The sequence below is a fragment of the Salmo trutta genome, chromosome 16 (genome assembly GCF_901001165.1).
Source record: "Salmo trutta chromosome 16, fSalTru1.1, whole genome shotgun sequence".
Lineage (NCBI taxonomy): Eukaryota > Metazoa > Chordata > Actinopteri > Salmoniformes > Salmonidae > Salmo > Salmo trutta.
Genome location: NC_042972.1, coordinates 48,193,453 through 48,205,954, shown reverse-complemented (window position 1 = coordinate 48,205,954; position 12,502 = coordinate 48,193,453). Strand labels below are relative to the sequence as shown.

The following is a 12,502-nucleotide window of genomic DNA, read 5'->3' as shown; positions in this document are numbered from 1 at the left end:
AAATGCTACCCTCATGTTTGTCTCCACTGTTTGAAAATGGTCATTTCTTAGCCATTTGCTCGGCTCAGCGCAGGAATCTGTCTGGTGGTTACAGGGCTGGAATTTCAGGGAGAACAGATTACTAGTGTACATAATTGGGAGTTTTAACCTTGCTTGTCAGCCATTTGGCTTTGGAACAGGTGTCTGTGGGTTTACAGAAGTGAACAGTTTCACACTGTGTCTGTTTGTTTAGAGCTTGTTTCATCTCCTGAGTGACAAGCAGGCCGATTCAGCGAATCTATCTGAAAAGCATAAACTTCAAATTGTGACCGTTTGGAATAGGAAATAAAGTGATGATGCATTACAAAGTAGTTTTTTAAGAATGTATCATGTCATACAAAACGGCAGTCTCTTCCTCATACACACATACAGAATGGAACATTGATGCAGTAAATGTAACCCCAAGAAACACCTGCTTCTCTCTCTCTTCCCTCCTTCCTTTCGGACTTCCCCTCTCCCTCTATCTCTCTCTTGCGAACCAGTACGAGCAGTTTGAGAGCACTATTGGCTTCAAGCTTCCCAACCACCGGGCGGCTAAGAGACTATGGAAGGTCTGCATCGAGCACCACACCTTCTTCAGGTAAGAGCAACTTCAGGTATCTAAATCCCCTCCCTTGTAGCCCTCTTGTACCTCTGTTACGTTACCCCATGCAAGCCATTTCTCCTTAAGTCCTCTTGATCTTTAGGCAGCCAAATATAACCAAACACCACTCGCTTCAATCGTGTTCCCATCTCTCTATAGCTTTTTCCCCAGCCGCTTCCAGCACCTGCTGTCCCACTGGCCGGGGAAGCTCAGGAGTGATTAGAGCACAGCTTTGATCAGGGCTCTCTCTCCCTGTAGGCATCATCCACAGCAGCCTTTTTGTTCCACAGCAGCCAGCACTACACTGAGGCTCGGTGTTTCCTTCTCTGTTTTGTGTCTTCGTCTTCATGTTACGACTTGTGTTTCTCTGCCTGTGCTGCCTCAGGTTTTGAGGAATTCACTGTAAGGGGAATAAGCAACCATGTAGCCTAGTGGTTAGAGCGTTGGGCCAGTAACCCAAAGGTTGCTGGATCGAATCCCCAAGCTGCCAAGGTAATAATCTGTTGTTCTGCCCCTGAACAAGGTAGTAAAACGACTGTTCCCCGGTCGGCCGTCGTTGAAAATAAGAATTTGGCCTTAACTGACTTGCCTAGTTAAATAACAAATAAAGTATAGAGCAAGGGTTCCTAAACTTTTTCACTAGGAGCCCCCCTTCTAGCATTTGGGAACATTGTCTTTTTCTATGGGCACAAGCACTGTTCATGATGCAGACTGTTCACAGCCCTCTTGTTGGTGGAGAGAATTTTGCAGGTTTAAATTCTTATTTCCTGCAATACTACACATTTTGTCATGGGTTGCATGGAAAAGTTTGCCGTTTTAAGCAAATTTTCTCGCAATTCTATACATTTTGCCATGTCTATGTATTCATGTAATATCTGAGGAACTGAAAGTCTGAAAATCTATGTGCAAAAAAAACCCTAACTGACATGGGTTAGCTGATCTGGACATTTCTGACAAGTTATAAATAGCTCTGACTGATATGACAAGAGGAACTGATGATGCACTACCCAATTTTGAAATTACACCTTGTGCATTCTACTATTACAACTTTGAAGAGTACGTTTAAAACTGGACCGAGTTTAGGAACCACTGTATAGAGCAATGTTTTCAAGCTGTCCTGTTGCTCTAACACAAGTCCAGTGTTCTCAGCATTTTACAAAGCCGTTTACTACATCCAGTAATTACTCTCATACTTATATCTGGTATTTCTCTTAATAGTATTGCTGTGAAGCAAGGATGGTGAATTTCTCTTTCACCAGTATTTTTAAGTTAACCCTTGTTGTTTTTATAACGTTGCAACCAAAATTCCACGCAATCAGACAATGAAGATGTTCCTGAATCTTGATTCTCCAGGTTAAAGTCTCCAGAATTAGGGCTGATGAATTCCTCTCTGTCTGTGGACTATAACACCTCCAGGTTAGTGTCTCCAGAGCCTCCTCCTAAGGGCTTCCTGGTGATGGGCTCGAAGTTCCGCTACAGTGGGCGAACACAGGCCCAGACCCGGCAGGCCAGTGCCCTTATAGACCGGCCCGCGCCACACTTTGAACGATCCACCAGCAAGAGGTACCTGCTGTCCCGCAGTCTGGATGGAGGTAGATACCATGGTTGTGTTCCTCAAAGGCTACTCACACAAGTGACAATTATGCAAAGTGAATTATATTATGAAATATCAGTGGCTATGGGATATTTTTTTAGATGCGACTATGTATGTATATCTAGTGCTGGATTGTTCCCCTGTAAAAAAAAAACAGTCCCACTGTGCCTTTGTCTAACCAGCAGAGTTCTCACGGCCAGTGTCGGCCATGTGTGAGAACCAGGATGGTCTGTCCCGGCACTGCGTCAGTGAACACCCCCACCTCCACAGCCCCTCTGGGGACGAACAGGAGACTGAACTGGAACCACCCAGTCTGGAGCAGGACCAAGAGGACCATGAGGAGGATCAGGATGAGGAACGGGATCCTGAGGAAGACCAGGACCAAGAGGAGGCGGGTGTCACCACCCCCAGCAAGAAGAAGGAGATCAAGGTACTGTTAGGTGAATGGGAGGAAGGGTTGATAGGGTAGATGATTTATGATACCGCGGTTGTCATATCTGGTTCAGAGGGTAAATGGCCCAACCTCGCATGGTTGACAGATCTATATGTTTTAGCCAATTCCTCTAACATTCCTTAGACTACATGACATAGGAGTTGGATAAAGCACAAACAGATCTGTTGACCCAGGCTCAGCCTACTTGCCCCGACTTGCAATGCAGGAAAGTTCTCCTCTAACAGGGTGATCAAATTAGGATCCTGCATCTGTATGGAAGCTTAGAGAGTCACACTGCTCGTGTGGAGATCATGTTTTTGTCAGGGTGGATCTGTATGTCTCAGTGCAGATGGTAGTGACTGCAAGGGTGCAGGAGTGTACCGCTGGAACTTTTCGGGTCGCTGTGACGTTCCCTGCTGGGGTTTAAAAAGCTAAAGATTTGTCAGAACTAACTCTGCTCCCTCTCTGCCACTCTTTGGCTCATAGGCTAACCGTTATGGCTCACTATCCCCACTAACTGTTGTATCGAACCTTCACTTCTCTCTCATGTCAAGCCAACTTAACCTCTCCCGCTGCTGTTCTTTCTTGCTTTCTCTCCCTGTCATTCACTAACATGCTCTCTCTCTTTAACCCTCGCTGACTAAAGGAGGATGCTGGGTCCCCACTTGACAATATACAGGAGGTATTTGGTGTCTTGTGCCCTGTCTGTCTCTCTGTTAGTCTGTCTGTCGGTCAGTGAGATTGTTCTTTGCCTACCTGTCTTGTTGTTTAGTAATCCCGCATATTCCTGTTAAACTAGCAGTGATTGGCCGACAGTGAGTCATCTTCTGCACCGTGTTATATTTGTTTGCGCCCAAAGTATTACATTGAAGCTGCAAAGCCTTCATTTTCTGCTGGTAATGCAATATTTTATTTCCTTCTAGAATGAACTACGGTTTTGGTAGAGCTGTATTTTTAGTTAGCATGAGGTGGTGCTCAAATCAAATAGACCTGACAAAGTTCCCCAATGATCATTCAACTATCAGAACAAGAGCCTAACTACAAGGATTTTACAGGCAATTCAATGTGAACATCTTAAGTCAGCCTGCATGGTTGTGTATGTGTGAGTTCCTTGTTTGTGCTTCTGTGTGTTTGTGTCTACTGCTGCTGCTGTCTTGTGTCCTGTCCGGGTTGCTCAGTCCTGCATCTGTCTGCCTGCCTGACCTCCTTGACTCACCATCTCTGCTCTTCCTCTCTGTCTCTGCATCCTCCCCCGCTCCCCTTACCCTGCTCCACATGCCCCTGTCCCTGCTCCTGCCCCAACTCCGCCCTCTCAGTTGGACCAGGAGGCAACCCCTCGACACAAGGAGGTACAGCTCATTGTGCTGATGATCTATCCAGAGTTGGAGTCTGTTCCAGGTCTATTCAATTGGACATTGACATTTCTTCAGCAGTTAAAATCAGTTCTGTAATTGACTGGAATTCAGATGGAATTGATTTCAACCCTGGTTCTGTCCCAGTGCTTCATGACCCACTCAACTGAACAAGTGGTCTCTACCAAAATCTCATGATACTATTTGCAGAGTATTGAACATCATGGAACACTGCAATGTATGACTAGGACTAGGGGAGAAAGTGCACTGAAGCTCCATTTCCTCTCTAGGTGCCTGTAGCATTTATGTGATGGCCCTATTGTTGCATGGAGATGCAACCAGCCTTCATATGAATTAACAGCATTCACTTAAGTCAGCCTTCAATTGATAGGCAGGTACAGTCAATGAAAATGAATATTAGGCAACAGTAGACTAGCTAGCTAGTCACTAAGATGATTTATTAGGGCATTCAGTTGTTTTAATTTTGTGTTTGTTTCATTTTAATAAACAATCCAAAAAGTTAGATAATTTCATTTCCGTGGGTTTTAATAGCATCCCAAATGCCATGTTCATTAATAGACAGACTACCGAACAGAATAGCAATGCGATAACAGCCCACAAACAATGCACTTGATGCATGTGCTGAATCACTAAGTATTAAGACACATTAGTTTAAGTCATTGTGTCTTTTCTTGTGTGCTGCCTGCGATATTAATGTCACTTTGATGTATTATTTCAGATCACGTTCCGCTCGTCCATGCATATCAAGTCATAATGCAATTGAATTGAGTGACAGTGTGATTACTACAGTGGTAATTGATATAGATGTCAAATGAATGTATATTTCTCTCTCCTTCTCTCCCAATCCTCTCTAATTATCATTATCTATCCCCTTTTATTCAATACAGTTTTTGGATAAGTCGGAGGATGTCTTATTGAAGCACCAGGCCAGTATCAATGAGCTGAAGAAAGCTCTGAGGGGGCCCAACAGCAAGCTGACGAACCGTGAGAAGCGTCTGTCAAGAACGTCCCCAGGCGGCACGCCCGAGAGGAAGGCTGTGAGTGTGGGATAAGGGTGGTGAGGACCAGCGGTCCACTGGAGCACGGGTGGAGGTTGAGAGATTCACAACCTTTAACCTATGTACCAATTCTCTACTGTATGCCATGAATATATCACTGATAATGCCTTAAAGCTGCAATATGTAACTTTTTGGGCGACCATGACCAAATTCACATAGAAACGTTAGTTCTAGATCTGTCATTCTTAGTACAAGCAAGTACTTTCGGTTTTGTACACCAGTTTTAAACAGCTGAACATACAATATTTTTGGTTATGGAAAATATATTTCACAGCGGTTTAGATTGTACAATGGTTCTCTACACTATACTTGCTTGTTTTGTCAAGTAAACTGAAATTAGGTGAACTATTATAATTTTAGCAACCAGGAAATGGTGGAGCGATTTCTGCGTAGTGCACCTTTTTAATACTTCTGTTTAAACTGCCCTAACGTTTGATGAAGAGGCTGTGTATGACTGACAGCATTGATATTCCAGTCTTGCAGTTAGTTTCGTAGCACCTCTTACAGTTGACTCTCCTAGAACCCAGTATGCTTGGAGGTCAACAGAGGAGAACATGTTTTTATTCACAGGGAAACAGACAGTACTGGGGTTTTGTGTTTGTGTGCTTTTGAAATAATCTACAGTCTGATGTGAAACCAATAACTGTCTATTTGACCATGACTTTTAAGGACAATAATAATTCTTCAAGGTATTGTAGGTGGTTATTTATTGTAGATACAGTTGAAGTCGGAAGTTTACATACATGTTAGCCAAATACATTTAAACTCAGTTTTTCACAATGCCTGACATTTAATCCTAGTAAAAAGTCCCTGTGTTAGGTCAGTTAGGCTCACCACTTTATTTTAAGAATGTGAAATGTCAGAATAATAGTAGAGAATTAATTATTTCAGCTTTTATTTCTTTCATCACTTTCCCAGTGGGTCAGAAGTTTACATACACTCAATTAGTATTTAGTAGCATTGCCGTTAAATTGTTTAACTTGGGTCAAACGTTTCGGGTAGCCTTCCACAAGCTTCCCACAATAAGTTGGGTCTATTTTGGCCCATTTTTCCTGACAGAGCTGGTGTAACCTCCAGCATCTTCACAAGGTCCTTTGCTGTTGTTCTGGGATTGATTTGCACTTTTCGCACCAAAGTACGTTCATCTCTAGGAGATAAACCGTTCAGGAAAGAGACACGTTCTAACGGCTGTGTGGTCACATGGTGTTTATACTTGCGTACTATTGTTTGTACAGATGAACGTGGTACTTTCAGGCGTTTGGAAATTGCTCCCAAGGATGAACCAGACTTGTGGTCTAAACAATTTTTTTCTGAGGTCTTGGCTGATTTCTTTAGATTTTCCCATGATGTCAAGCAAAGAGGTACTGAGTTTGAAGGAAGGCCTTGAAATACATCCACAGGTACACCTCCAATTGACTCAAATGATGTCAATTAGCCTATCAGAAGCTTCTAAAGCCATGACATCATTTTCTGGAATTTTCCAAGCTGTTTAAAGGTACAGTCAACTTAGTGTATCTAAACTTCTGACCCACTGGAATTGTGATACAGTGAATTATAAGTAAAATAATCTGTCTGTAAACAATTGTTGGAAAAAGTACTTGTGTCATGCACAAAACCGAGTTGCCAAAACTATAGTTTGTTAACAAGAAATTTGTGGAGTGGTTGAAAAACGAGTTTTAATGACTCCAACCTAAGTGTATGGAAACTTCCGACTTCAACTGTAGATATTGCTGCAGACTCAGACCCAATCTATTGGATAGTGTGATGGTACTGCTAAAATATACGGAACAAAAATATAAACGCTACATGCAACAATTTCAACAATTTTACTGAGTTACAGTTCATATAAGGAAATCAGTCAATTGAAATAAATTCATTAGGCCCTAATCTATGGATTTCACATGACTGGGTAGAGGCTCAGCCACGGGTGGCCCTGGGAGAGCATACAGTAGGCCCACCCAGTTGGGAGCCAGGCTCACAGATTGGGGAGCCAGGCCCAGTCAATCAGAATTTGTTTTTCCCCACAAAAGAAGCCGGATGTGGAGGTCCTGGGCTGGCGTGGTTACACTTGGTCCGCGGTTGTCAGGCTGGTTACTGCCAAATTCTCTACAACGTTATAGTAGAGAAATTAACATTCAATTCTCTGGCAACAGCTCTGGTGGACATTCCTGCAGTCAGCATGCCAATTGCACGCACTCTCAAAACTTGCGGAATCTGTGGCATGGTGTTGTGTGTCAAAACTGCACATTTTAGAGTGGTGTTTTATTGTCCCCAGCACAAGGTGCACATGTGTAATGATCATGGTGGTAATCATTTTCTTGATATGCCACACCTGTCAGGTGGATGGATTATCTTGGCAAAGGAGAAATGCTCACTAACAGGGATGTAAACAAATTTGTGCACAACATTTGAGAGAAATAAGCTTTTTGTGCGTATGGAACATTTCTGGGATCTTTTATTTAAGCTCATGAAACATGGGACCAACACTTTAAATATTGTGTTTATATTCTTGTTCAGTCTAGATCATAAGAACACATTGAATTTGAAAAAACTGAAATCATGTTCTGCGTTTATCATTGAAGGAGGGTGTTTGTGGTCATACGCACATCCTTAAAAACAAAGGTGCTGGGCTAACAAAGAACACTAGTAAAGAACAAGAAGGCCCGCACATTGTTGAAGCTCCCAATTCACCGCTTTATTGACGACGGATCTTCGTTTGTAGTAAAATCCCTGTTTATTTAGAGATGGTAGAAAAGTGATTCTGCAATAACTTGAAGAGAAGATGTGCAAAATCTGAAGATTTACTGAATATGAGGCATTAGAGCAACAACCATCTCAAACGTCTGCCCACCTTGATTGCCTGACAGTTAAAAATCTTCCCTTTGTGTCAGAACGCAAAAGCCCCTGCCACTTTGATCACTTTCACATTGTGATTGTACTGTTAAGATACAAAGATAGTACTCTCCAGTGTAGCTCTGTCAATGCAGTCTGTTTCCAGGTATTTATGTAGTCTACTGACACGTTCACATCTGCTCTCTGAGAACAATCAGATTATAGCCATAGAGATTATCATCAGACGTCCTCGAGGGCATGAAAACGCCATCTGTCATGTACCTACATAGATCTGAGGGAGCGACGCTATTGTCCTGATTTGAATAATGACAACGTGTGGCCTGAGAAATCTCTCTATCCTGGAGGAGTCCAACTCGGAGAGATTCAGAGGAAATCATAAAGCCTTTGATGTAGTTGCAAATGTTATTTTTGCATTGCAAATACCTTCTCAGTTGGTTATGTGGATTTGGGAGCTGCAATGTGCAGGTGGAAGCTAACTATGCCCATGTCTCGTTATTTGATTCAAGATTCATCTTGATTGGCTCTTAGATTTCAGCTAGGACTTTGATTCAGGAGAGTCGTACAGTATTTTTGGAAAATCCCTTGTCTCCCTAGCCCATTGAATCAACATTTCTTCCCCCTTTCTATCCTTCACTTTCCTTTTCCCCTTTCACACGAAATTACCAAAAGTTGGATAGTATGCTGTGACAAAGAACCATACAGTTGGGGCTCATCTAATAGCTGTTCTCCTCCCTCTCTCTTCCCCCTCCACACCTCTCCTGGCGGGTAACGCTCGGCCCCCCATCAGGTGGGGGGCAAGGACCCAGTAAACAGCTTCTCTGTAGAGGGCTTCTTCCAGAAGACTTTGGTGACTTCCCCAGAGGTTGCTCTTCACTTCCTCTTCCTCTCTCTTCTAACTTCTACCTCATAACATTCTGACTGTACTGTAGTTGACCATTTATCTGTAATGAAACTGTGGCCTGGTACCATTTTATAGACATACTGCTCACTCAGCTATATCTGATATCCCTTGCATCTTGTTGTAATCTGACCTGCTGCAGTCATTGTGTCTGAGAAAATATTTTAAGAAATGCAATAACCAACATATACATTTTGATGTAAAATGTAACATTTCGATGTATGATTGCAGCAATTGAAGCGGAAATGATTAGCAGATTACAGTCTATGAGCATGCACCTAGCATCTACATGGAGGATTGTAGAGGATCTATTTGTACAATAAAAACACATCTCTGTACTGTACCTGTTAACCTATGTTACAGTTCAGTTGGCACCTCTAACTGTGTTTAATCTATATCAACATGTAGGGCTCTGAGGAGTGGGTATTGATTGAGAAACAATACACTTATCAACAGAACCGTGACTGGAAGGCCGAGGAACAGAACAAAGCTTCCACCTCGCCTCCCCCATTAGTCCCGGATTCCTCTTGGGAAAGGAAGAAAGATCTGGAAAAAGAGACAGAAGTAGCCAAGATGATTCATGTCGAGGCTACAGGGGAGGATGGGCCAGAAATGATACCAGATATTGATAACTTTCCTTTGCCCAAAGCCACAAGGGAAGCCCATGATGAATGTTCTGAACCACGGCTGACAAGCAACAGCCGGTTCATGGTGGAATTAGCTGAAACCACTGAATCTTCTCATGATGATACACAGTGGAAAGTACCTCCAGCAGATGACTCTGGTGCAAAGAATGACATAGTCTCACACCCAGACCCAGTATCAACCCCAGTCCCATTCCGAGACTCTAAGAAGGATCATCAACCCCACAGACACAGACAAAAGAAGAGACCTAATAGTTTAAACCTGGGAATGTCAACAGAATTTGTCTATGAGAAAGAGGGCGCCGGCTCGAACGGTGAAGAAGACAATGAGGGATCAGACTGGGAGGACAGTCCTACAGAGAAGACAAAGGCGGGACTAATAGACCGCCCTGAAGACAGAACAACGAGAGAGGAGCCAGACGACCAGTGTTGGGGGACGAGTGCGCTGATAAAAGATGAGGAGAGATCACCAGAGGCAAAATGGACGGAGAAAGTGGTGTCTGCCGCTGTGTGTGAAGATAACAAGATGGACCACATTACGTCAATAGGAGAAGACAAGGAGACTCCGGGAAGTGCTGTGGATGATCCGGCAGGGTGTGATGAAAACGACCAGGCTATGAGCTTCATCACCGATGAAGTCCAGCCAGCAGATGAAGTGCTGGGCTCTGTCAACGGTCCTGATAAGAAAGAATGGGATAGTTTAGCAGAACAGGTTAAAGAGTTTGATCATAGAGAGAAGAGCATGACTGACAATAAAGAACACATAGCAGAGGTCAAACTGAGGGTGGTCAAGACCCATGAGAGAAAAGCCAGTAACTCTGGGGGGGAGGACATGGAAGGTCTCATGTCAGAGGTCAGGGGTCAGAGACGGTCTTTTCAAAGACTATCAGGCAGCAGTCAGTCAGAAATAACTAGGATCGTTCCTCTCAAACCCGAAAGGTCAAAGAGCTTAGCATGCAAAGATGAGCAGGACAAAGGGAGTCAGGAGACTGAGTCTGAGCTGATTGGAGTTTTTAGAAGAGAGTACAGATGGTCAGGGGGTTTGTCAGAGGGACCCTCAGACATCAACCGGAACGACGCACCCACCTTTCATCCAACATTCACCCTGCCTACATCATTCATAACAACCAACACTAGTCCAGCAAGACGGACTCACTCCCCAACCACGTCACACAGAGAAGCCACACAGATACAGGGCAGCTTCTGGGGTCTGGAAGGCTTGACGAGAGTCGAGGCTAAAACTGAAGAGCTGGTCCAGGAACAGAGCAGCACTGCCTGTGACGATCCCTTTCAGGTGGCTAGAGAAGACATAGAGAGTCATCAGCTTCTCAGCTTTAAGGCCTCAGTTCCAGCTCCAGCTTCAGCGATTCCCAGAACAGCTCCTCCTGCCCCTCCAGTGAAAACACGGAAAGCCAGAGAGTCTGGACTCATACTCCGGAACATCAACCGCAATGCTAGCAGGGAGCCTGGCCTGGATGCTGCCAAGAAGAGACACTCGGTAACTTGGCTTTTCAGTCATTTGGAAGCAAAAAGCATCGCATGAGCTTCAGACTGACCCGCACACTCCCATTTTCTTATTTTCCTGTTTTCAGTGACTTGAATATACATGTAACTTATATGTGCCTGTATATGAAGAAGGGGGTGGAGTGTAACTTATGAGACACTTGTTTTGGCTGCGTCTCATTGGCTGATGCCGCCATCAATGCATTTTGTCTGCTATGAGTTTGGATCCTCCCCATTTAGCCCCCCTACTCCTCCCTGCCTCCCTTCACCCTTATGCTTCACAGCAAACCTGAAACACAACTGCTTGCAAATCTGTAAAACTCACAACAGGGCTATGGTAGAGATTGTCAAAAAGACGAACACAACTTTTCATGCTTTTGCTCTTGGCTTCTATTCCCCCTCTATTCACATTTGAACCTTGATGTTCCTTCCAACTAACCCTCTAAGCAAGTCTCTTTCGCAGAGGGTTGCAGGGAAACAAAGGCTCTTGCATATTGCCATGGCGCTGAGTTTTTTTTGCACTTCTCCTCCATGCTGTTTCCAAGCTGAAATGTGGAGGAAGGCATGGACTTCAGACATGGTTTCATACATGTTTTTCAGCTCAATTGACTGTGACAGGAACTGTATGAGAAAATGAGAGAAACATGTCATTATCACCCATAAAGGCACTCTATGTTACATATACTGTACAGTATGCTCATCAGTCAAATGTCGGCCATTAATCTCCTGACCTCAAAGTTACTTTTTAAAGAAAAAAGTAGTTTGGATAATGTAATGTAAATATTTGACATGTTTTTTTTTATATGTTTTTTTCCCTTCAAAATATCAACTTCATTAACATGAAAATGATTAACGGTACCTTATTGGGTAATGATTATTTATAAACCAGATCAAATGCTTTACAAGGATCATACATTGGATGCTATGTGCATTCTTGTAAAGCAAAGGACCCACCCAGACTGTGAAAAAAGAGGCAGGCAACAAGCCCTCAAGCAGCAATCCCCAGGCTGCTGTACTGTAACTACACAGACAGACTAGCTTTCAGAAAGAGACTCACCACTTTCATTTCACTGTTGGTGTCATTAGGTGCTTGCATGTATTTGGCAGTGGAATTAATATAATTAGAAATTAGGACTGGGATCAAACAGCTTAAATCATTCCCTGCGTTTAATCTGAGTCTAGGCCCAGGACACTTTGGCATGAACAGGCATGAAATGAGGTGTGAGGTCACTTTATAAGCTGCCTCACCCAAAAACTGACAAACACCATGTGAGAGCACCAGCCGTTCTGTAAACTGGGTGTTAAAAAACAGAATGGGCTTCCAAGCATGTTTATAAAATAAGTACAAGCCTGCTTATTTTGACTTCCAAAACTGCCTTTATGTCATTGAAACCAAACACTATTCTTTGGCCATTTGAGCCCCTTGAAATTCAGTCTGCGTGGTTTGCGTCATTCTATGATTCTGTCCTTGGCCAATGATTGACTGTTGCCGTGCTGCTACGGCTGTTCTACACTATCAAATCT

General features: G+C 43.4%; 1 protein-coding gene across 8 annotated transcripts in view; it reads left to right on the top strand.

Moving 5' to 3' along the window:
* Positions 1-12,502, top strand: part of LOC115150885 (band 4.1-like protein 1) — a 107,430-nt gene that overhangs the window by 82,899 nt on the left and 12,029 nt on the right. For 2 of the 8 annotated variants that reach the window (XM_029694677.1, XM_029694681.1), the window contains 8 exons: positions 522-619; positions 2,039-2,214; positions 2,402-2,646; positions 3,296-3,331; positions 3,966-3,998; positions 4,910-5,059; positions 8,721-8,795; positions 9,240-10,973. In XM_029694677.1, the coding sequence (XP_029550537.1) occupies positions 522-619; positions 2,039-2,214; positions 2,402-2,646; positions 3,296-3,331; positions 3,966-3,998; positions 4,910-5,059; positions 8,721-8,795; positions 9,240-10,973 (2,547 nt within the window). Of the gene's footprint in view, positions 1-521; positions 620-2,038; positions 2,215-2,398; positions 2,647-3,295; positions 3,332-3,965; positions 3,999-4,909; positions 5,060-8,720; positions 8,796-9,239; positions 10,974-12,502 lie in introns of all 8 variants that reach the window. The other 6 variants (XM_029694675.1, XM_029694680.1, XM_029694678.1 and 3 more) reach the window with 5 other exon arrangements.